Here is a 25,169-nt window from a genome sequence, read left to right as displayed (position 1 = left end):
TTTTGGCTACTCAAATAGCCTGGACTTCAGGAAAATGGTGAATTCTTAAGAAACAATGTGAGTCTGGTAAGACCTTGATTAATCAAAATTCAATGAGCCGAACCCATTAATTTTCTTTAAAAAGATTCTTTTTGAAAGAATAACATACATATTATAGGATGGGTCCCAGAATCTGCATATGTTCATTTCCTAAGACTTTTGACTTCCAGAATCATATTAAATGATGGTAGCAGACATCTTTATTTTGTTTGCCTCTACTAGCTCTCTGTTGAGTTATAATAGATAATCTTTTATCATGTTAAGGATATTCTTTATTCCTTTTTTTTTTTAGATGTTGGGGGTAGGAGTTTATTAATTTATTTATTTTTGCTGTGTTAGGTCTTCGTTTCTGTGCGAGGGCTTTCTCTAGTTGTGGCAAGCGGGGGCCACTCCTCATCGCGGTACGCGGGCCTCTCACTATCGTGGCCTCTCTTGTTGCGGAGCACAGGCTCCAGACGCGCAGGCTCAGCAGTTGTGGCTCACGGGGCTAGTTGCTCCACGGCATGTGGGATCTTCCCAGACCAGGGCTCGAACCTGTGTCCCCTGCATTAGCAGGCAGATTCTCAACCACTGCGCCACCAGGGAAGCCTCTTCATTCCATTTTTAAAAGAGCTTTTAATAAGGAATAGGTATTTGGTACCTGTTGACATAATCCTGTGGCTTATGTTATTTAGCCTGTTGAGTGACAAAATTTCTGTTGTCCATAATGGTGACTAAAGCCAAGATAGCAAAAACACCACCACTTTATAACAATTTTTAATAGTAAGTATTGAACCAAAAAGTAATTTCTAATGAAAGCCCTTGTTAATCAGAAATGTCAGAATCCCTTTCCTAAAACATTAACTGAGGTTTTACTGAATCAGACTAAAGAGAATGACCAGTTTGGTCTGTGTCAGGCTGCAAGAGCACCTTTGAATTGAAGACCCCACTGGGATTGAACAGTAATATACTGTGTAATTGGCAGACAAGGATACAAATGGAGCATTAAAAATATATCACTTTAGAACCTGAAACCAGAGTGAGTGAAATCAGTTCTCAAAGCTAACTACATTGTTCCTGTAAGTCTAGTTTCCCCAAACCTATTGTCAACTCCCCTGCAGAGTATAAGCCAGGCTGAAAAAATGCTTCGAGGTGACCCAACCCTGCACGGTTTGTGACTAAAAATAGCAACTTGTTCTGAGGGTGATAGAAATGGATATAATTGTGTTAGGAATAATTTACTGTACTGGCAATATTTGATTATGACCAAGAACTGTGAATAATGTAAAATATTATGGAGAGAGAAGAACGTTAATCAGACTCTTGCCATAAGAATTCAATAATGTTCTAGATAATGAAAGTTATAGATGAAAAGAAAAGTCTGGTTTTGTTTGTTTTTTCAGTTGGGTATTGCAAATGTACTTGAAATGCACTGATACCTTCTAACACAGATTTTTTTAAATTGTCAGGTGTGGTCCAATTTATAAAAATAGTTTACCATAAATCTTTTTTTCTTCTGTCACAACATGCTTTTTTTTTCTTTTCCTCTTAAGATGTTAATTTATCATGCAAAATTTTTGTTCATTAAGTGCATTAATGGTTTTTGTTTGTACAGGATTTTTTCAAATCAGGACTCCCCATAGTTCCTAAATGTAAATCCTTAGCAAACGACATGCCAAGATGATAGCTCCATTCCACGTGGGAAGAGGCAAATTCAGCCATATCTTGGGGTTTTAACCAGGGCTCCAGCCTTTGGGTTGTACAGTGTCTCTGATAAGTCTCCCTTATGATAACTTCAGATGGACTGTAATGGAACATTTTGTGGAAGAAACTGTCTTCTAGCAGTTGAATAGTGATGCCGGGAATAAATATGGTTTCCCTGAATAATGGTTTCTCAAAGCAGTCATAGCTTCTTTAGAAGTTTAGAATTGGTACCATTTCTTATCCTTATATTTCAGCATTAACTGCAAAGAAAAAATAGTCAACATAAGATGTTAAAAAATTATTTAAAAGTGCTAATCAAAGCAAGCTCATATTGAGCTAATCATGCATATCAAAATCTCAAAACTTATAAGACTTCCTTTATTTTTTGAAATAAAGTGCATATAGAAAGACTTTTTAAAAAACCAATCAAGCTCTAAAGATTTGCCTGACAGGAAATGATTTTTAATGATTGAGACAAAAAGGGGTGTGTGGATCCCAGCCTCTACTGCCCCCTCACACCTTGTTGGGGGAGATCATGTAATCAACCTAAGTACCTTTTTAGCAGCTGATGCACAATATAGACCCAGTGTACCAGAACCAGTGGATAATTTTCTTTTAAGTCATCCTCTAAGGTAAAGAAGTATCAATATAGTATTAAAAAATTTTTTTCCCCCCAATATGAGGGGAGTTATAATACTTATAATGAGATCCCAGTTACCTTGGCTCTCACACAGGATTACTTTCAGTGACATCTCTGTTTAGGCTTTCTTTTGCAGGACCTAAATGTTTAAAGTTATTACTGTATGAAGATGCCTTTATTTACTTAGGCAGTTTACCTCATGTGCATGTTTGGAAAATGCTTCTGCACTGGTCATCATGCCTGCAGTTTTCTCTTCCAGCTCTCCTAGCCTCTGTCCTCTCTCATCAAGTGCGATCCGTGCACGAGTCAGCTCTCCCATCACCCCTCCGGCAGCACCTTTCATCCCTTCTATACCACCTGGTCCAGGAATGTGCTGTGCGAGGCTGCGTGATGCTTTTCCTGCTGAAGCTTCCCCAACTGGGAGTTCAAGCCATAGCAATTTAAAACATTCTGTCAGTAATTCAAGTAATTATAGTCAAGTTTATCACCAAAGTACTTACATTGAATTCTACTGTCATAATTCTCATGAAGAGACATATTTGTTCCTATCATAGATCTGTATTTGCAGATGTTAGCATTTACCGAAGAAAAATGCCCATGAAAGAGACTGAGAGAGATATTGGTACCATATGCCTTATTATGTGTGTGTGGGGGGGGGTGTTCCATACAATATGGCATAATTGCATTTCTTTCTTTTTTTTTTTTTTTTTTTTTTTTTTTGCGGTACACGGGCCTCCCACTGCCGTGGCCTCTCCCCTTGCGGAGCACAGGCTCCGGACGCACAGGCCCAGCGGCCATGGCTCACGGGCCCAGCCACTCCGTGGCATGTGGGATCCCCCCGGACCAGGGCACGAACCCGTGTCCCCTGCACCGGCAGGCGGACTCTCAACCACTGCGCCACCAGGGAAGCCCAATTGCATTTCTTGACATTGCTGAATTGGGATGCTCACAATTTTATTGTGACCTCATATTTAACCCATATTAGTGTCTGTTCCAATCTCAGGCCTGATCATTTATTTAAATTTCTGCCCAAGTTGGCATTCCAATCTTCTGTATTCATCTTGCTGTCAGTCTTTGTAGGCCGCAGTTGTCGTTTTTTCAAAAATCTCTGTGTGTGTGTGTATGTAAATACTAGAGAATGGGGTGTATGCATGATGGGCATTAATAAACATTTGTAGGAACTTTATAAAAGACTAAAAATTTCCCCATCATTTACAAAGCGCATTTTCACTTAATTTTAATGAAGTAACTTTTAAATATTGAAAAACAGCTCTCTTAGTAAAAATTTAGTGAGAATTCCCAAGGATATAACATTAGGAATGGAATCTAGATCAGTTTTTTAAAAAATAAGAGGCTTATTGAGATAAAATTCACATATCATAAAATTCACCACCACCCCTTTTTTTAATTTTTGGCCATGCTGCACAGCTTGCGGGATCTTGGTTTCCAGAACAGCGATCGAACTCCTGGCCCCGGCAGTGAAAGCTCCAAATCCTAACCACTGGACTGCCAGGAGATTCCCAAAACTCACCCTTTTTAAGTGTACAATTCAGTGGTTTTTAGCATATTCACAGATTTGTGCAACTATCACCACTGTCTAATTTTAGAACATTTTCATCACCCCAAAAAGAAAACTCTGTACCTATTAGCAGTCCCTTTCTAGTCCCTCCTTGCCTCAGTCCCTGGCAACTATTAATTTACTTTCTGTCTCTATGGATTTGTCTATTCAGAACATTTTGTATAAAAGGAATCATACAATATGTGGCCATTTTTGTCTTCCTTCTTTAATTTAGCATGATGTTTTCAAGGTTCATCCATGTTGTAGTATGTATCAAACGTCATTCCCTTTTATGGCTGAATACTATTCCATTGTATGGAGGTACCTAGATCTTTTGCATAGTTAAAAATTCAAAAAAGGAGTTTTGATCTGTAAGACCAAATGGTGGGTGAGATATTCTGGAAAATGTATTCTTAATTTATCTCTGAAAATGTTCCCTAGTATCTTTCTACTGCATTTTGATTATTGTTCATCAGAGTTTCGCAGGTAGATTTTTTTAAAGTAATTTATTCTGTACCATTGGTAAACCTTGAATTCTGAATAAATAATCTGTTTCCTAGAAGTAAAGGCAGGCAGATTCAAAAACATTTTTTCAGATTTTAGTAATCAAATGTCTTCACCCTGCCTTGCAGGTATGATCTATCTGCAAATGACACATTTATTAGCTTACTCATTTTTTGTATGAATTGCATGTACTATGAATTGCATATACTATTAGAATTGCATCTAATATAAAGTGACCAATTTTATTCATGTTTGGTAAACAAATAGTTTTCATGGTATAGAAGCAAAACGCTAGTCTAGAAATAGGTCTTCTGTTACTCACAGAGCTCTTCTCTGTCAAATGTTTGTCCACTTCCACCAAACAGTCCTTTGAGAAAGCCTCTGTTTTGAGCTTCTGGTGTCTCTATGGGAGTAAACAAATCTCCTAGCATGTCCTATATCAGATCAAAAGAAAACAGCATTAGACTAAGAGTAAAGTAACAGATCAAAAGATAACATGGTGGCAGGTTTGAGCATGTCATGAAAAGGCAGTCTGTTCTCCATATATTTTCCTGGTGATTTTTGCTTTGCTCCCAGTTCTCTCTGGCCTTTCTTTCTCCATCTCCTTCCTTTCCCTTCCCTTCTCCAAGAACTGACATCCTAAAATTTTCACTTTTCTGCCCTCTTCGTTTCTTCCTTCTACAATTAGAAAGCATGGGAAGCTAATATTCACCCTAGGATTAATTTACACTTGATCAGTGACTGCCAATCTAGACCTCTGATTCTTTTTCAATTACCATAGCGTCTTTCCTGTCCTAGTTCCCTTTCTGGAACCAGGTGGTGTGTAGAGAAAGGCTGGATTTATTTTTATATCACGTACAAAATAATGAAGTAGCTCAAGATAATTTAAATGAGTCAAAGTAGGCAGCTACTGCATGGTGAGGTAAAATTGTTCTTAATATTTGATGTAATTTAGAATGACTGGGGAGATATCTTGTTAGAAACACAGATGCACTGGCTTTATTCCACATGCGCTAAATCAAAATTTGCATAGATGTGTTCTGGTTATCTGTATTTTTAACTTGCTCTAACTTTTCCTAACTTTTAACTTGCCCTAAAAAGTTTTAACTTGCTTTGGTCTTTCTAAAGCAGACCAAAATTTGAGAACCATTGGTTTGGAGGAAGGAACTTCAACCCAAAGTCAGACCGTTGACCTAATATCAGTTTGTCTGTGAACTTGCAGCATGACTGTCATCATCATCCCCTTTCACCTCTACTCCCCAGACCTGTGCTCTTCCTCTGAATCCCTTCTCTTTGGAAATGGCTGCACCATCTACTTAGTTCCCCAACCTAGAAATACAGGAATAATTATTAATTCCTTCCTTTCCTTCACTCCTACATCTAATAACCCTCCAATCCGACTGATTACACTTTATAGCCATTGAATCTGCTAACTTTTCTCTCTCCTCACTGTTGGCTGCCTTATTTCAAACCACTATTATTTTTGGCCTTAATTATTTTAAAAAGCCTCCAAATTTTTCTCCCTACTTTTAGTCTTAATTCCACAAAACTAATTGCCATACTGCAACCAGAATATTAGCTTTAATAAACAAATTTGTTAAACTTTTTCAATGACTTGCTATTGCCCTGGGGATAAATGCCAGATTCCTTAAGGAGCTTACAAGGTGTTCCAAGCTCTGTTCTTGACTAACTCTCCAGCATCAACCCTTCACTCTCTCCACTTCCCAACTCAGCACTTCGTTGGAAGTTGCCTGAACCTTGGGGCTGTCGCATGCCTCTGCTCTGTCAAGAATATTATTACCTTTTCCATCTCCAGCCATCCATTCCTATGGATAACTCCTATTCATCCTTCACAACCTTTTTCTAACTACCCCTTCCCTTTTGTTCCATCAACCCAGGTGCCCCTCTCACATGTCTCCCCAGCACCGGCACAGCCATATAACAGCATTTTCCAGAGTATTGTGGTTGTCTGTTTACTTATCTCTCCCTCCACACTAACAGGTAGGGACTCGTATCTTGTTTATGATTGTGTTCCTAGAGCCCAGCCAAGTACCAGGCATATAAAAAACTCTAAGTATTTGTTGAATAACATTTATTATTATTTATTTTTAAAGCTTATTATGTTCCAGGCACTGTGCTCAGTGCTTTATATGAATTCTTTCTTAATTCTCACAGCAGTGCTCCAAGGTAGTAGATTAAGTAAAATGGCCAAAGTTATATAAGTGAGCAAAATGCTACTTAAATAGTTCAGAGCTTATGCTCTGAACCTCTATATTGTAATGAATGGGTTTTAGTTTTCTTATTTCTAAAATAAGGAGGAGAAACCAATTAAATCCCTAAGATGCCTTTTAACATTTTGTGACCACATTTACTTATCCAAGGTTAGATAGGCTTTTATATTTGTTTCTAGGTTCTGCTTAACCGCTATGATCAAAGACAAATGCCCAATTCTAACCTACAGGATATGTATTTATTTTGTATGGCTCTTAATCACAATTAAGATTTCTTTAAAAAAATTTCATTAACTCCCTGAATTGTATGCAGAATTTTTGTGTGTACATACATATTCCCCACCCTGGAGGAAGATTTTCATAATCTTTCAGAGGATTCTCCATAGGCAAAAAAACCAATAAAACACACAAAACAACCATTGATATGTGTGATCACATTCTTCGCACATCCCGTTTTTTCTTATTTTTTTCTGTGTATATCTGGAACCACACTAGAACTTGGTAGCATCACAATGATGAACATACATTCAAAACATGTTCTAGGGCAGGCATATTTATTGTCTGGCTCAATAATATTTTAGCTTTTAGACATCTTTCTAACTTTTTCTCTTTTTACAACTGTGTCCTATGTTTATTCATAAATGTGCCTGACCTACCTGTAGATTATCACACATCTCTTGGCTGTATGTTAACCGCTGAATTTCAGTAGGAGAGACAAGGTATAATGCCTGTCCTTCATTGGTAAAACAAAACGTCCGTGCTATCCTCATGTCTGTCAGTGGCAAATAATTAACATCCAACATTGGGCGAAGACTAGGTAGGCTGAATGGAAAAAAACAAATCCACATTTCATTTTCAAGTTGTTAGAAGCTTTTAATTTCTTCGTATAAAATGTGCAGATCCTTACATGAAACAATACTTTTTATACCACTACTTTATGGTTGTTTCTTTATCCTCTTGAATTTTCAATGGTAGTAAACTAGACTTTCACATAAAATCATATTCACAAAAAATTATGGGCACAGTTCTTCTATCTTAATCCACACAGATACTTAGCAAATGTCTTTGAAGGATGGATTAAATGCAGTGGCCAGCAATTTCAAAATGCTTTTTGGAGCATTTCACAGGTTCCTACAGTACAGTTATAATCTTTGATTATGGCAGAAACACCACAGCTAGAAAGTGGCTGCCTGCATACTTGGTCTATTGTCTCTTTTTAAGGCAGAACTGGGTCTGAGGAGGTTATACACTGATGAAGTGGGTCTTGTTCACTGTGCCTGGGAATGGAGTGGCTTTGCTCCCCATTCCTTTACTTCCTCTATACACAGAAAGTGAAAGTCACCTATGACTTAGGGCACCTGCACTGAAGGGATGATTAATAAACAAACATGGCTGGGGGCTGTAACAGAATTAGTTACAAATAATAGATCAAAATTTGCACATCCAAGCTAATACCACATCTCAAGTGTCTTACTGATTGGCTCTATGCTTATCCTAATGTTGTAGTCAAATGATTCTGCTTACATATTTATAAAAATGTACTTTTGGATACTGTCACTGGAGCCAGATTTACAAACTACTAAAGAAAACCAATCTCGATGCTTTTAAAGCACATCTCTAATGCCAAAAAGAGAAAAATAAACTTGTAGTTAAATCTCAAGCTTTGAAATCATTCTACTAATTGTAGTGTGCACAATGATTTTAAATTAACCCAGATCATAAAACCAGCACCTTGAAAAAAAAGTACTTATTTCTCTTATCAAAGTAGTTTGTAATTACAACTTAAGCCCTAGAATCTTACCATATAAAATGGGACCTGAAATCTGTGCTATAGGAATAAGTTTTTCATGAGGTCCTAGCGCTGTGCTGTCCAATATGGTAGCCACTAGCCACATGTGGCTATTGAGCAGTTGATATATGGCTTGTCTGATTTGAGATATTCTGTAAGTGTAAATTATATACTGAATTTCAAAGATTTAGTATGAAAAAAGTATATTAAAAATACATGTGATGGCGTTTGAAGTAACAAAGATCCTTAGGATATGAGTCCCAAACAAACCCAGTTAAACAGACTTCCATTCATTCAGATTAATGGGCTGTGGTGGGGAAGAGGTTCCTATGGACTTTCCTGATAAGTTGTGTTGTCTATGTAGCATAATAAAAGTAAGCCAACAAAATACAACAGGTGTAATCACTTTTGGTAGGAAAAGGAAAGAGTAAGTCAATTGCTAAGGTCTAGGAAACAAGTACTCTTAAAGATGAAAAAAAAAAAGTTTTTTTCTGTGCAAGGACATTTTTATAAGGAAATAGTGTCAGGTAACTAAAGATGGTTCCCACTAAAAATGGCTCTCTCAGCCCAATTTGAGAACTTTATACATAGATAAGCCTCTTGCATCTCTCTCTACTCTTTTCTAGGTCTGGGTACATTGGCACATGAGCAATCATACCTACCTAGCAACTATCTGAAAACTAGGACTTGAGGAGATTGGGCTCAGTGTAGTTAAGTTCTGCATTGGAAGTACGGAGTCCTAACCACTGGACTGCCAGGAAAGTCCTGTAGTTAAGTTCTGACAGGGTCTGGAAAGATCTGGGAATATGCTTAGCAAGGTCAGGAGCATGCCAATTTGTAGACTCCAGTTACTCAAGCCACATGTTTCCTAGCCACACCTTACACATTACTAAAATCATGTCAAAATCACTTTTCAAATATTTTTGAGATCCTCGTGAACACAAAGAGTTTCCACTAGGACATAATATTAAAGTAGTCATTATCATGTAAAACAGCTTTTACAAAGGTCAGAGACAGAGATCATTTTATCTTTCCTATTGCTATGACTCCTGTTGCTTTTTAAACTCTTGCTTTTCATTTCTCAAGAAATTCCCCTCCTCATAAATGTAGATGTAGCATGTATTCATTTAAGTAGAAATTAATTTTCAGATGTACCATTTAAGAAAAGAAGACATACTAAAATTTTGCAAAAACAGGGTAAGTAGTCACTATCAAGCTAAAAACTCAATTGCGAAATAACATTTTTGAGTGACTAAACGTGAGCTCAGGGGAGTGTATACACACATTTTTTTTTCCTTCTAAACTAAGGCATGTCTAGGAGTTAAGTCGTTATTTTCAAACAAGACTGGAATGGCCTTCAGAAATCTTTAAAAAGAGCTTGAGAAAGAGAAACCAGATGAAGAGAGAAAGAGTAAGAAATATGTAAGAGAATGAGCAGGCCATAAATGATTTTATGTTTTCAAAACTTTCTCCTTCATTAACTACTTCTTGGCTTACAAATCTACTCATGTCTCCCCTATTAAATAAAACATAACAATAAAAACACTCTCAAACACCCAGGTTTGCTCTCGAACTACTTTCCTGTCTCTCATCTCTCTTTTTACCAAAATTTCCCCAAAGAATACTGTCTCAGGGGTTGGCAAACTTTTTTTTAAAGAGCCAGATAGTAAATATTTTAGGCCTCCAGTGCAACTACTCGACTCTGCCCTACTGTGCACAAGCCCCTCTGGGCAGTATGTAAGCAAATGGGTGTGGTTGTGTTCCCCGAACCTTTGTTTATGGCCATTGAAAATTTGAATTTCATATACTTTTCACATATCATGAAATATTCTTCTCTGATTTCTTTCAACAATTTGAAAATGTAAAAACCATTCTTAGCTTGCAAGCTTTACAATATCAGATTGGGGGGAGGGCAGGGTAGATATGGCCTGGGGCTGTAGTCTGTCAGCCCCTGATCTATGCCACTGCCTCTTCTTGCCCCCTTGAAATTTAGTCTTACCTCCACCGTGCTCCTAAGATTTGCTTTCTCAAAGATCACTAATATCTAGGTGCCAGATCTAGGGTTTTTTCTTGTACTACCTCTTGACCATCGTTTTGATACTCTGCTGTCGTTTTCATTTCATGAAGTTCTGCTACTCTGATCCTTTTCCTAGCTCTCTGATGACTTCTCAATCTCCTTTGCTGGAGTTTCTTTTTTCTCCACTACATAAATGTAGACATATGCACCCCTCCCCCTCAATTTTTGTCCTAAGACCAGTCTATTTCTCCGCTTTTTTTATAGTGTCCTCTTTGATGATTTCATTCACGGCTACAACTTTCACTAATGCATTTACGTAAATGGTTTCCAGAGCTGTATCTTCCATCCCTATTTTTTTAAGAGTCCAGACCTTAAATTGCTGGCTAAACTTCTGCAGGCTGGCATATAAGCACCTCACATTCCAAGCATTCATTCTCAATTCATTCCCAAACTTCTCATTATCAGTCTTTCTAAATTCTGACTTTCTTATCTGCTAATGACCTCACTATTATCCAAGTTCATGATAAAACTTTTTAACCTTTAAGTTCTTTTCTAACCCTGAGATTTAAAGACCTCCATTACCTTTCACAACCAATTGGTTTTACATTCAGCAAATTTCCCTCAATTATCCCTCACATCTGTTTCCACCTAGCCTCCAATATAGTTACGACTTCAGTTCAAAAGCGCATCCAAGCTCTCCCTCCATGTATATTTCTTAATGCATAGCTAGAGCAGGTTAAAATAAAATGACTTTTAGTATACTGTTCAGTATTGATCTCACTTTTTCCTAGACTTGCAACCTCGGGCAAATTTGTTAACATATGTAAAATGGAGGATGCAAATAACACTTTATTTTCCTATGTCCTAGAGAAGTTATAAGGATAAAATTAAATTCTGTATGGAAAATTCTTGTGTGTACTATGAAACATAGTAAAGGTAACAGTTCATTTCTTTTCCTTGTAGTTTATTCATCTTCATATATCCCGTGCCTAGCATAGCATCTGGGAGATAACATGTGCTCAATAAATGTTGAATGAATGTGTGAATGACTGGAGAATCACTCTTTCCTTAGATTCCTTGATGTCAATTAACATATTTCATTCACAATGCAAAGCATTTTTAGCAAAAACAAAAAACAAACAAAAAGCAAACAAAAACAAATAAAAACTCAAAGTCTCCTCAAACTTTTGAGCAATAAAACATTCACAAACATAATGAAACAATGATCTCAGGTTGCTTCTTGATAACATCTTGCACATTACACATATACTTTTCATAATTGTACCTTGTTTGCACTGTTATGATTACCAGATAATTTATAAAGAAGGCAAGTACCTCATTATCATGATATGCCCATTGGCACAAAAGCATGCCAAGCAGGCACTGTTACACATGACCACCACATCTGCTTGCAGTATAAAAGATGTCTCGGTGATGTTGTGAACATAGAGGCAAGTCTGAGAAGGCAGTGAGAAGACTTTGGCTTGTTTTTCTGAGCAGATTATTGTATACTGATGATCTCCTATTTCTTGGGATGGAGAGGGGCAGTTCATGACCAGCTTTCTTCTCCAAGATTTCTCATTTTCATCTGTGTTGTTTGGATCCCTCCAGACTTCATATGGTGGTTGCATTAATCTGCCAGTTCGGTCCATACAGGAGAATGTTAGGACAGCTCCTTTCAATGAGAGGAATGTACCTATAAAAACAATTTCATATCACTGGCACATGAAATTCTAAAACAGCTGCTATTCATCTATGGGTGATAAATGTTTTATATTATGATAATTCATATCTATAGTGTCATAATATTGCAGTATTATACATAAATCAGTAGATTTGTGAGTTCGTCAGTTGCAATAACTTGGAATCATAAAAGGTGGGGTCTAAAAGGAGTCTAAGACATCAACTTGTCAAATCCTCTCATTATATTAATGAGAAAACAGAGACCCAGAAAAATGATGAGACTTGGGCCAGGTCACATAGCAAGTCAGTGGCTGAGCCTGGACTAGAACTCAGGTTTCCTAATTCCTAATCCAGTATCCTTTCATTATACTATACAGTATTCATTAAAATACTTTTTTAAAGAGCAAATTTTAGAAAATTTATAATTTTAATTTATTGAATAACCAGCTGAAAAAATAATGCCAACTGATTCCACTTCTTTATTTTATAGACTCATTCACTAGAAAATGCTATTTTTCTTCTTCTGAAAATGAACACTCAGAATATTTCATGAAATTTAAATATCTAGAGTTCATGCTAGCAATTTTGATTGTATTAAAAAAAATCCAAACTAGCTTTGGTGTTTAGGCAGGCTTATGCACCTTTTATACAGAAAAATGGTTTACTCACCTAGACTCTCCAAGGTTGAATATCCATGCCAAACTATTACCTATGGGTGATTTTTACCAGTCCCAGAGACAAGATACAATGAAGCTTAGGAAGTAACTTGGGGTAGACTGACCTTTGGACATTTGCAGATTCTCCCCTAAGCAGCGCCCTAGCAGCCTTTTCTTTCCTTTCTCCTTTGACATCATGTAGAGAGAGTAAGGAAGTTATCCCAGGCTGATATACCTCAGGAGTGTACATGTACCAGAGACTTAGGAAGGGTGTTATAAAAATACATTCCATTTAGAAAGTACTTTATAAAGTATTTAAAATTAAAAATAACATGTTTAGATGATGTAACATGATTTTTAAAAAAAAGCTCAGTAAGTCCAAAATATAGCCTCTACTATTTCAGAAATACACATTACAAAGGAAGCTTAAATTTAAGGACTTCTATAGTAAGATATTAACAATTCGGTCTACAGTAAATAATTCACCAGACAATTAATGAGGATTTTCCTCCTAAAAGAGGTCTTACTGGCTAGAAGTGTACCTTCTCCAGCTTTCCAAATTACCAGTCTTCCCCACTAAAATCTTAGTTCATTCAATCAACAAATACTTATTGAGGGTTTACCATGTGTTCTAGGCTCTGTTTTAGGCACAGGGGAATAAAATAGTGAATAAAACAGATAAAAATCCGTACCTTCACAGAACTTTCTATGATAGAGACAGACAATATATACGGTAAGTATATATATGAGATTAGATAGCAATAAGTACTAAGGAAAAAATAAAGCAGAAAAGGGGATAGAAATTCTTGGAAAAGGGTGTGATTAAATTTTAAATAGAGTAGAAGATGTTAAGGACTAATATTTGTTCATTTCCCCTCCCCAAATTCATATATTAAAGCCCTCCCCCCCCTCCCCCAGTGTGAATGTATTGATATTTGGAGATGGGCCCTCTATGGGAATATTTAAGGTTAAAGGAGGTCATAAGGGTAGGGCCCTGATCTGATAGAATTGGTGTCCTTATAAGAAGAGACACCCAGAGACCTAGCTCTTTCTTTCTCTCTCTCCCTCTCTCTCTCTCCCCACCTCCCCTCCCCTCCCCTCCCCCACACATAGGAAAGGTCACATGAGTACACAGTGAGAAGGCAGCTGTCTGCAACTCAGGGAGAGAGCTCTCACCAGATACCAACAGTGCAGGTATGTTGATTTGAGACTTCCAGTCTCCAGAAGTGTGAGAAAATAAAATTCTGTTGTTGAAGTCACCCAGTTTGTGGTATTTTGTTAAGGCAGCCTGAGCAGATTTATACAGAAGAGGAGGCTTCTTTGCATTGTACTGTGGAATTAAGGCTCAGGAAACCAGCACAAAATATTCTGGCAACTGTGATTATCCTTTATCTCTGATCCAAGAGTCTCACGTCTTCTATCAGCATCCATGAAACTGGCAACTTAAATTTATTAGCTTGCAAGTAAAGTAAAATCTCAAACTATTCACAGATCTTGACCTTCTGGAGCAGTTACGGACAGACTTATAGGAGATGAGATCAGAGATAATACGGAGCTAAGTCATGTAGGTTCTTGTAGGACACAGTAAAGACTTAGACTTTTACTTGGTATGAGACGGGAAGATTTTGAGAATAGAGTAATATAATCTAATTTCCATTTAACAGGATCACTCTTCGTGCTGGGTATATCCTAAAGGGAGTCAAGGTTGGAAGAAAGGAGAGCAGTTAAAAGGTTAGTACAATAATTCAGGTGAGAAATGGATAGAGGCTTGCTCAAACCAGGTGGTAATAGTATAAAGGGTGAGAAATGGTCAGAATCTGAGTATATTATAAAGGTCAAGCCAACAGAATATGCCAATAAGTTGGGGTTAGAGTGTGAAAGAGATACAGTGGTCAAGATTGATTCTAATGCTTTTGACCTGAGAAACTGGAAGGATGGAATTGCCATTAACAGATATGGGAAAGACTGTGGGAGAAAGGAAAGGAATATTAGGAACTCAGTTTGGGACATAAGTTTGAGATACTTATTAGACATCCAAGTGTATGTCATATACCTATAACTGGATACCTATATCAGGAATTTGGGGATAGGCCAGACTATAAGTATAAATATATGACCCATTAGATTACAAAAGGCATTTAAGGTAATGAGGCTGGCTGATTTCATGTAGGGCTTGAATATAAATAGAAAACAGAAAAGGTTTAAGGAGTCTGTCTTTGAGCATGCCGGTGTTTTAAGTCCAATGAAATGTAGAGGAGCGAGCAAAGGGGACTGAAAAAGAATGGCTATAAAGGTGGAAGAAAACTAGGTAAATAAAGTATCCTGGAATCTAAGCGAAAAGTGCAATGTTATAAGGTAGGGAAAATGGTAAACTGCAATATGTTGCTAATGTGTCAGGTAAGATGTGACTTGAGAATTGACCATTGGATTTAGCAGTGAGGTCAGTGATGACTTATATAGAGCTTTTTGTTGATTGGTGTGGGGGAAAGTTTGATTAGAATGCACTCAAGAGAGAATGGGAGAATAAAATTGGAAATAGTGAATATAGCATAACTATTTCAAGGAATTTTGCACTAAAGAAAAAGAAGTGAAATGGGGCATTGTAGGAGAATAGATTCAAGGAGGGTTTTTCTCTTTTAATGGGCGAAATAACAGCATGTTTGTATGCTGATCTAGTAAAATGATGAATATTTATTATAATTATATAAAGGAAACAGGAAAAATTCCTGGATTGACTTTCTTGTGTAGGTGAAAGGGAGTAGAATCTAGTGTACAAGTGGAGACATTCACCAAGTCAGGAGCTTACAGTTCAGTCACAACAGGAGAAAAGGTAGAGACCATGGAGATACAGACAGACAGGTTGGTAGACATGGTGGTGGCAGCTGCTGAAGTTCTTATCTGACCGTTTCAGTTTTCTCAGTGAAAGAGGACACATGGTCATTAGCTGAGATTGAAAACAGTGGAGGAGGTATGGGAGCTCTGAGGAGAGTGGAGAAAATATGTAATTATTGTTCAAGAGGGTGGACAGAGGACTACCCAGCAGCACAGGAACCCACTTGAGGTTAATGATGATTTATTTCAAAATGAGACTTTTTAGTCTGGTTATATATTCTCCAGCCATATCCAGCTACACAGATACAGAAATAAAGTAGGTAGAATTAAATTTAACCAGGATTGTGATTAACCATATTACATATGTATGATGTTATGATTTATGATAAATATCTATTTGGTCTTTATTCCTGTTTCTGGCACAGTGCTCTAAAATCCTTGGAATTTCCTGACAAGAGCAACACAGGTGTCTTTCATTTTGTTAATTAGGTGATTGGGGGCCTCACCTAAGGATAGGGGCTTCTTGCCGGGGAACCAACCAGGTGATCAGAGGGTTAGCACTTTCAGCCCCACCCCCCTACTTTTGGGGCCAAGAAAGAAGCAGGAGATTGAGTTCAATCACCAATGGGCAATGGTTTAATTAATCACACCTGTGTAAGGAAACGTCCATTAAAAACCCAAAAGGTGGGGTTTGGAGAGCTTCCGGGTTGAGCAGGCAGAGCTGTGGGAGAGAGCTCTTGGAGAAGGCATGGAAGCTCCACGTCCCATCCTACGTTCCTTGCCCTAGGCATCTCGTCCATCAGATGTTCAGCTATATCCTTTTATAGGAAACTGCTAAGCAGTAAGTAAACAGTTTTTTTGATTTCTGTGAGCTGCTGTAGCAAATTAATTGAACCCGAGGAGGAGGTTGTGGAAACCTCAGGTCAGAAGAACAGGTGACTTGGGATTGGCATCTGAAAGAGCGGGAGGGGACAGTCTCATTGGACTGAGAACTTACCCTGTGTGATCTGACACTATTTCCATGTAGATAGTGTCCGAATTGCGTTAAATTGTGGAACACCCAGCTGGTGTCTCAGAGACTTGCTTGTTTGTGGAGAAAACCTCCACTCATCTGGTGTCAGAAGTGTTGTGAGTGTGGTAGTCGTGTGAAAGTAAAGGAAACGCACAGGAGAAACACGGAAGGAGGAAGGACTGGCTTTTTCCCTATACAGGAGGAAAGAACATTGTTTTCTCCATCCCAGCATGCAAAACTGCATTTGTACTATTATCACCTGCGGCTTATTTAAAAGCAAATTCTCAGACTCCATCCCAGACCTACTGAATTAGAAACTCTGAGAATGGTTGTAACAAACCCTCCAAGTGATTCTGATACAGACTAAAGTGATGGCTACTGGGATGGATAATCTTTAGGTGTTTTCTCACTCTAAAATTCAGTGATTTAGTGCTTTAGTTCAAATTTCCGTATCATTGATGAGAATTTGTTGTCAAGACAATCAAGATAAATTAATGTGAAATTAAATTTTAAAAGATAAGTGGGCTTTTCTTTGTTGAGAGATTTTTGATTACTGACTAAATCTCCTTATTAGTTACAGGTCTGTTGAGACTGTCTGTTTCTTCATGATTCAGTCTTGGTCGGTTATATGTTTCTAGGAGTTTATCCATTTCTTCTAGGTTATCCTACTATATTAAGAACTATGTATCTAGATCATTGGATTTTCCCAAAGAAGTACATTCTTTTAATCTCTCCATAAAAGAAGGGAGTCTGGCAAGAGTTTGAATTCATGACAGTAGCATGTGACAAAAGGGTATGTGAAATTTCATTTTTTTGATAGTACCTGTAGAGAATTTTATTTTGCTTTTTTAATTCAATGAATTTTAAAATATCTAAAAATCTTAATAGCTTCCCACGTGTCTAGCTATTAAGGGCTTAGACAGATTCCATGCTTTATTCAGCAGTTTCAAGTGACAGTATATCTACTTTGGGGAAAATAGAATTGCTACAAACACATTCAATACAACTAGTAATAAGAACTGTAAACAACTAATAGAGCTGCTACCTATAAGTGGAGTGTGTATATTTGTTTTCCTGTATTAAGCTGTGATTATACTTCAGTCAAATACGATCATTATGCTTGAACTATATTCTTACTGTATTAGTTTTTAAGATATAATGCATGAATTTCACAAATATGTTTGAAATATATACATCTTACATGGAAAGGCCCTAACTAAATACTTGCATAGAGCGAAATTTCTCATCAAGGTTTAGACTTAAGATGAAAAACTACATCCTTCTCATTTGATCTCCAGACAAAACCTATTAACTAGTTTCATATTATATCTGTGAGATAGCACATTCACTCATCTATACATTTGCATAAGTTAATTGTTCTTCATCAGAGAGCTAGATTTTAAAGGAATTAAATGCTAGCAAGTAAGTCTGACATAGGGAGTGGGCTGGGAAAAGTCTAGAGTAGAGGGTAAGTCTAGGAGATATTTCTTGTCAGCAGGCAAAGGACAACACAAGAATACTGTAAGAAAAAGAATAAAGGCAAGAAGATCATCTCTGATATACTTTTGCATATGAAAACAAATATATCTAAGCTTAGATGATATGTAAACAAATATATCTAAGCTTAGATAATATGTAATAAAAAACTGAATTAGTAAGTTAAAATCATATCCTTAGTATACAAAAAGGAAAATCTAGAGAAAATGAGGTAAGTCCAGCTACACAAATCTTTATCTCTTACATTTTTAATTTTTCTTTATCAGCCCTTCTTTAAGTGAGGCATGTGTTCATGGGTTTTAAGTTTGTGAAACTAAAATATTTTAACCACAATCAAGTTAAACTCCTTTCTCTTTCCACTGTAATTTTTTTCCAGTTAAGTGACATTGTAGTGAATAGGCATTTCAGGAATCTAGACAAGGGGAAATTAAGATGGGGGTACATCTAGAATTTAGTAGACTTATGTACGTGATTCACAATCACTACCATGTCTAGGTTATTGAAAGCCTTTTAGGTATAGGAATGGCTCCTAGGAAAACTCCCACCACCCTGATGCAACTCAGCATTAATCTGACATGGAAGTGCAGGGCTGAAGATCATATTACAAATTATATACTATGTCAATATTAGAAATATATAGATAATGTAGAAGAAATAAGATTTGAAATTTGAAATGTCTGGATCCAAGAGCTAGTCTGTAGAAAATTCTTCCAAATCTTACAGCTCCCAAGAAACTTGATACACGTTTTCCAAAATTTTGGCAACAAACATGAAGTTCATATGATATCCACCAATGATAGATGATTGACAGGTAGCAAAGAGAAAAGGGAAGTGAGGAAATAAGACTGGTTGGACCAGAGAGCTGGTGCTGGGAAGTAGCAGGAAATCAGATTAGAAAGGTAGAACAAAGCTGAGCTTATAGAGATCACTGACTTCCAAGATTTTCAAGAAATTGCTTCTATGGGTAAGTGAAAGGTATCAGAGAATATGGTGTATAGAAATTAGGTGATGAAGACAATATTGTAATAAGACCAGTACAGAGGCAGTAAGTAAAGGGATCAGAAAAGAAACGGAAGTGATGGAAGTCATCTAGGTAGTATCATGGCACTATTAACAGAAATGGGGAGAAGAGCAAGAAGAAATAGTTCGGGGGTAAAGAGAATGAATTTATTATGGAAAATCTTTAGTTTAATCATGAGTTTAAATCTCTAGTTTGATTATGAAGCATGAAAATAATTTTTTTTTACAAAGCAGTGATAGGCACTTCATGTAGCAGGATTGGTAATTACAGAATAATTTGTAGCTGGTAGCACAAAGCGTTACATGGAAATGAAATAGGATTTAAAGTGAGTCTCAAAAAATTAGAGGGGTAGGAAACTTTTGGAGGTTATAAATAAGTTTATGGCATAGATTTTGGTCATGGTTTCATGGATGTATACTTGTCTCCAAACTCATCAAGGTGTTTACGTTAAATATGTACAGCTTTTTATATGTCAATCATACTTCAATAAAGTGGCTTTAAAATTAGAATCTCAGCAAATTTCTCAAAGAATTACTGTTGGAGAGTAAAATTTCTAGGGGCAGAAGTGTGGAGGGGGAGATGCGACAGAGAAGGGGGAATGTTTGCTGGTGGCGTAATTTTCATTTATCTTCATCTGTATTTGGATTTTTTTACAATTAGAAAATTTAAGCACCAGCGGTTGAGATAAAAAAGCATACCACGTCACAATTTTTTTTTTTGTACAAACAAAAACCCCACAGATCTAGGAAGTCTTTTCCAGCTCCTTAACATGGTTGTAAGGCCCTCTAATCTTCCCCTGCCTGCTTTTCCAGCCTCAACTAGCACCATTCTATCTCTAGGCTTTGGCTGTGCCATGCTCTTTTTTACCTCTAGGTTTTTACTCATGCTGCTTTAAATTACTCTTAAACATCAGTACTGTGCACAGCTCCCTTCCAAACCGGTCCCATTTCAGATGGCTGCTGTGTTAGAGAGGTCTTCCCCAAACCCCCGCCTCCTATGCTGCACAGTATTCTTTACTTTCCTGATTGTAATTTTCTGTTTACTTTTGTTCTTCCCTACATATAATCTGGGAATAAAGATCATTCTGTGTCCTGATCACCATTGTATCCCCAGTGACTAATTAATTAGTATGAGCTTGGGAAATGTATGTTGAATGAATGGATGAATAAATTTCAAAATAGATTGTATTCAACTTTGAGGAAATTGCTAGACTCAGATAAATTTTGCTAGGCCAACTGATAAAAGGTAATTTAACAATGTTTTGATGGGAAGAATGCCTTCAGAGCCTGAGAACATGTCACCCACTTTAGCACTGGCAACAGAAGAGGGAAATGCCTCCGATTCCAAACCTTTAAAAATGGTCCCCATAATCTAGAGCAGTACCGATAGGGCAGGGACTAGTGGAACAGTGGAGACTAGTGGAGAGTAGATACTGGAAAGAAGGTGAAGAAGGAGTCAGGAAGTGAGATGTGAGGAAGAGGGGACAAGTTTTCTACTTTAAATTTGAATTGGCTTTCTGTCATCTCTATAGTTTTTCTTTTTCTTTCTTTTTTAAGTTCTATCAGACTATTCCACTTGTAACCCTTTCTTGTTGTAGTATGTATTGATTGATTGCTGCGTCAGGTCTTAGTTGTGGCACCCGGGATCTTGTTGCAGTGCGCGGGTGTGCTGGCTTCTCTCTCTAGTTGTGGTGCACAGGCTCCAGAGCACATGGGCTCTATAGTTGTGGCACTCGGGCTCTCTAGTTGTGGCGCATGGGCTCAGTAGTTGCGGCACGCGGGCTTAGTTCCCCGCAGCACGTGGGATTTTAGTTCCCCGACCAGGGATCGAACCAGTGTCCCCTGCATTGCAAGACGGATTCTTAACCACTGGACCACCAGGGAAGTTCCTCTATATTTTCTTATGAAACTCCACCTTCCTTTTTCTTTTTATTGTCATAAATTATGGCTTCCAATTAGGCTATTTCTCTTTCAGTGGTTAATTATAAAACAGATCTGAACCTAGACTCATAGTTTCCTCCCTTACAGGTACTGCTTAATAGACTTAATATTTTTAGAGCAATCTTAGGTTTACAGAAAATTGAGCAGATAGTACAGAGAGTTCCCATATGCCCCCTTTGTCCTTTCCTGTTATTAAGGTCTTGTATTAGTGTGGTACATTCGTTACAACTGATGAAGTGATACTGATATATTAACTAACATCTTGAAAGAATGGAATACTGACATAGAAACTTGAAGATAGCTTCTCATTATCTCTCTTTAATGGATAAGGAAAGAGTACGCAAATATTTATGAACCAGATGCCAGAATATTAAGTTAAATATATACTTATTTTGTATTTTGCCATCATTTTAAGTCTAATTGCTAAGAATGTTGAAGAACTTTCTTATAGTACTGAGAGATCCATTAAATTAGTTCCAGACACTTGTTTATTTCTATGCTTGTGGCATAGAAAACCACATTCGTTAGAAAATCTCTTATTAGAAAACTGTCTTTCACTCACAGTTGTAAACTTGTGTATACAGGAGTTTGATTTTTACCTTTAAATTTGATGAATACATGGCATATATTAGGTATCCAATCTGTATACAAATTTATTGAGTTAAATAATGGATTGAATTAATACTTAAAAATTCATTTTGACCTTACTGATCTGGCTCTCTCTCAACCAGTATAAGAGAATTATACATATTTCCTTAAAATTAGAACTATAATAAAAGATATTTTCTTATTGTGAAATATGTTTACAATTAAAATCTAGTGATCCTAACAGATTAACTTTTAAAATATGGTGCATGTTATGGGCTGCATTTTGTCCTCCCCCACGCCAAATTCATATGTTGAAGGCCTAAACTCCACTGACTTAGAATGTGACCATATTTGAGACAGAGCCTTTAAAGAGGTGATTAAATTAAAATGAGGCTGATAGGGTGGGCCCTCATCCAAACTGTCAAATGCCTTTCCAAGAAGAGGTTAGGAAACATGGGGAGACACCAGGGGTACAAGCACACAGAGGGACAGCCACGTGAGAATATGGTGAGAGTGTGGCCAACTGCAAGCCAAGTAGAGAAGCCTCAGAAGAAACCAGCCCTGCCAACACCTTAATCTTGGGCCTCCAGAAGTGTGAGAAAATAAACTTCTGTTTTTTAAGCCATACACACACAAAATACAATATGTTTATCTGAATTTGCCTCACTAGTAGAGAGCTGACTGTTCTACCTACAGTAAGTTACAATCCATCTATATGAATTTAGCATGCCAGTTAACAAAGAAAACAGAACTCTATCTAACCTACCATGCCATATATGTGTTCTTTTAAAATAAAATCCCTTATCCTATATATTAATAAAATTATTTTTACTTAAGAAATGTTTTTCAGATAACTTTTACTCTCTTTTCTATATATGAAAAAGCTATTGATCAGAATAAATTTTAAAATACTCAAAGGAATAACAGGAGGAATCACACATCTCTTTAAAAGGAAAAAGACAAGTCAAGTAGGAAGAGAATACAACATATACTTTAGCAACAATACTCATAACGTGGGTCAAATTCTCTAGGTACTAGGATAAAAAGGGAAGAAATTGTGTGGCATGGCTTCAAAACAAGATGGGCACAGATTATCAATGAATTCAGAAAGCCACCTCAAGTCAGACTGCTTCCAACTTAATCATCTGAGTTCTTTAAGGATGATGTAAAACACTCATAGGCTCTGATCTGGCATGTAACTTTGGAGAAATGCTTCAATTCATTAAAAATTTTAAACTTTCGCTTTAAGGCTTTCCTAAATGCTTTTCAGAAACTTATTTCCCAAGGCACTGTTTAGGTTGGGAGTTCCACAATTTATTACCATAGAAATGGTTGACTATTTCACCCTGCAAGTAAGCTGCAATACTTGGGATAGTATATGATTTATAAAATTCTTAATAGTTCCTATTATACAGAATACTTAAATCTTTGCTCCAGATCAATACAAATTAAATGTTTTAAAATACCATATATTTAAATTTGAAAAAGTAGCAATGAAGGAATAAATAAAAACTCTTACCACTTGGCAATACCATGACTGGCTCTGTAAATCTTTGTTCATCTGCTGAAGGTAGGTTTAGGGAGATGATTAACACCATTCCCAGACTAGTTCCAACAAACAAACAAGGGGAGATAGTACAGTCATTTTTCCGAACAAAGGACTCCATGAAGTATAGTGCTGTAATCGCTTCTTTAGAATCTTTGTCAATACTGGAGATGCTAGAACTTCTCGAGCGATTATAGGAATTTTCTCGACTTTCTATGGGAATTTAAAAACCAAAAATTTAGTTTTAGTGTGTTTCCAGAACAAGTAAAGTCAAACTTAGTAAGTGAAAACCAAAACTATGGGGGAGAAGTAGAACTTGATTCGTTGTTAACTGATCTGTAAGGCAGTTTATCCAGTTCACCAGCTTATTTTGAAGATGAAGAGACAAGTCCAGAAGTGTAAATCATAAACTTAGGAAGAGCTGGAACTAGACCTTGAGTCTCCAGAGATCCAGTCCACTGTGTTTTTCTCTCTACCTCACCTCACAAGTTAGTTGAAATTCTCTAATCTAGAAAAAAAAGATGTTTAGTCTGAATAGTTAAGGTTACAGGAACTTCTGGTGCAGTTTTAATTATGTTTCCCTCCTATCTCTCAATTGTTGGAAGTACTTCTAATGATTTCTTGACAATTCCCACTTACTGACAACATTGTGGCTACTTACCTGAAGGGTCACAAATGTTCTGTGGTAAATACATTCCTCTGAGTTTGTTATATTTGGAGTAATTAAAATTGTAAAAATTGAACTATTTATATTTACACCAAGACTAAAGAGCAAATGTTATCTCCCTGAACTAGTTACAAGCTGCCTACTTTGAATGCAAATACAGTCTTGGCTTTGCCTAGGGCCAAATACAGAGTCCTAGACAATGCCACCCCACCAATAATCTTTCTGAGAGGGCTTCAGCCCACTTAAAGGAAACAAGGTGGTTTCAGGTTCTCCTGCTCATCAACTCTTACACATGTGTAACACTCCAACAAGCAGAAACTCACCACCTCAGGTAAATATTAGGAAGGTTGTATTGTTCATATAATCACTCCAGAGTACAAGTTCCTCATATTCCTCTTTCTACTGCCTTCCCTCTCCTTTCCTTTTTGATAGGTATAAGTGTGACTCATTTTTATAAAAAGAGATAATATAATATATAAATAAAATAATATACAATAAAACCAAATATAAGTTCCCCAGACTATCCCTTTTTCTACAAACCAAAATATAATATTCCTAATTTCCCCCTTCTATCCCTCAGCAAGTTTATACAAATAATTGTTTGTAATAGAATTTAGATCTGAGAGGGAGCTTGGAAATAATCTATATATTTTACAGATTTGGAGACAGAGACATAGAGTTAAGTAATTTTCCCAGAATCAACAAGTTAGAGGCAGAAAAGTCTAAAACTCAAAATTCCCAATTCAATCCAGTGATTAAAAGTACTACTTCCTTTATAACCTTTACATTTTGCTTCCATTATAACATTCCTAGCTAATGTTTCTAGGTTGCTATTCATAGGCACCTGTGAGAGAAGATCATCTGGACCAAATTTAGTATGGCATAGTGTTAAAGGAAAAAACTAAAAATTTTCTTTTTTTACTTGGCCAAGCTGCATGGCATGTGGGATCTTAGTTCCCCAACCAGGGATCGAACCCACGCTCCCTCCAGTGGAAGTGCAGAGCCTTAACCACTGGACCACCAGGGAAGTCCCTAAAAATTTTATTTTAAAAATTTGAAGAATAATATAGATCATTACTACCAAGTTTTTTGAGGGGTGGTAATGGTGAATTACTTTATAGCATAGAATTACCATAGCATATTCCTAAGATTATTTTTTCCTATTTCTAGTCCCAAAGCTTTTTATCAGCAAGACAATAGCAGCAGTTACAGGACTCCCGTGTGTGTGTGTGTGTGTGTGTGTGTGTGTGTGTGTGTGTGTGTGTG

General features: G+C 36.9%; 1 protein-coding gene across 2 annotated transcripts in view; it reads right to left on the bottom strand.

Annotated features, from left to right (window-relative positions):
* Positions 1 to 779: 779 nt before the first annotated feature.
* STXBP5L (syntaxin binding protein 5L) overlaps positions 780 to 25,169 on the bottom strand; it is a 362,740-nt gene continuing 338,350 nt past the window's right edge. For both annotated transcript variants that reach the window (XM_027105973.1, XM_027105977.1), the window contains 6 exons: positions 23,210 to 23,449; positions 11,797 to 12,157; positions 7,312 to 7,477; positions 4,747 to 4,858; positions 2,559 to 2,779; positions 780 to 1,982 (listed from right to left, as the gene is read on the bottom strand). In XM_027105973.1, the coding sequence (XP_026961774.1) occupies positions 1,941 to 1,982; positions 2,559 to 2,779; positions 4,747 to 4,858; positions 7,312 to 7,477; positions 11,797 to 12,157; positions 23,210 to 23,449 (1,142 nt within the window). In that variant the 3' untranslated portion in view covers positions 780 to 1,940. The remainder of the gene's footprint in view (positions 1,983 to 2,558; positions 2,780 to 4,746; positions 4,859 to 7,311; positions 7,478 to 11,796; positions 12,158 to 23,209; positions 23,450 to 25,169) is intronic.

Source organism: Aethalodelphis obliquidens, unplaced genomic scaffold (assembly GCF_003676395.1).
Source record: "Aethalodelphis obliquidens isolate GAN/ISIS:26980383/991018 unplaced genomic scaffold, ASM367639v1 scaffold1, whole genome shotgun sequence".
Taxonomy (NCBI): Eukaryota; Metazoa; Chordata; class Mammalia; order Artiodactyla; family Delphinidae; genus Aethalodelphis; species Aethalodelphis obliquidens.
The sequence above is the reverse complement of the archived record's forward strand: the minus strand, read 5'-3'. Positions and strand labels throughout refer to the sequence as shown.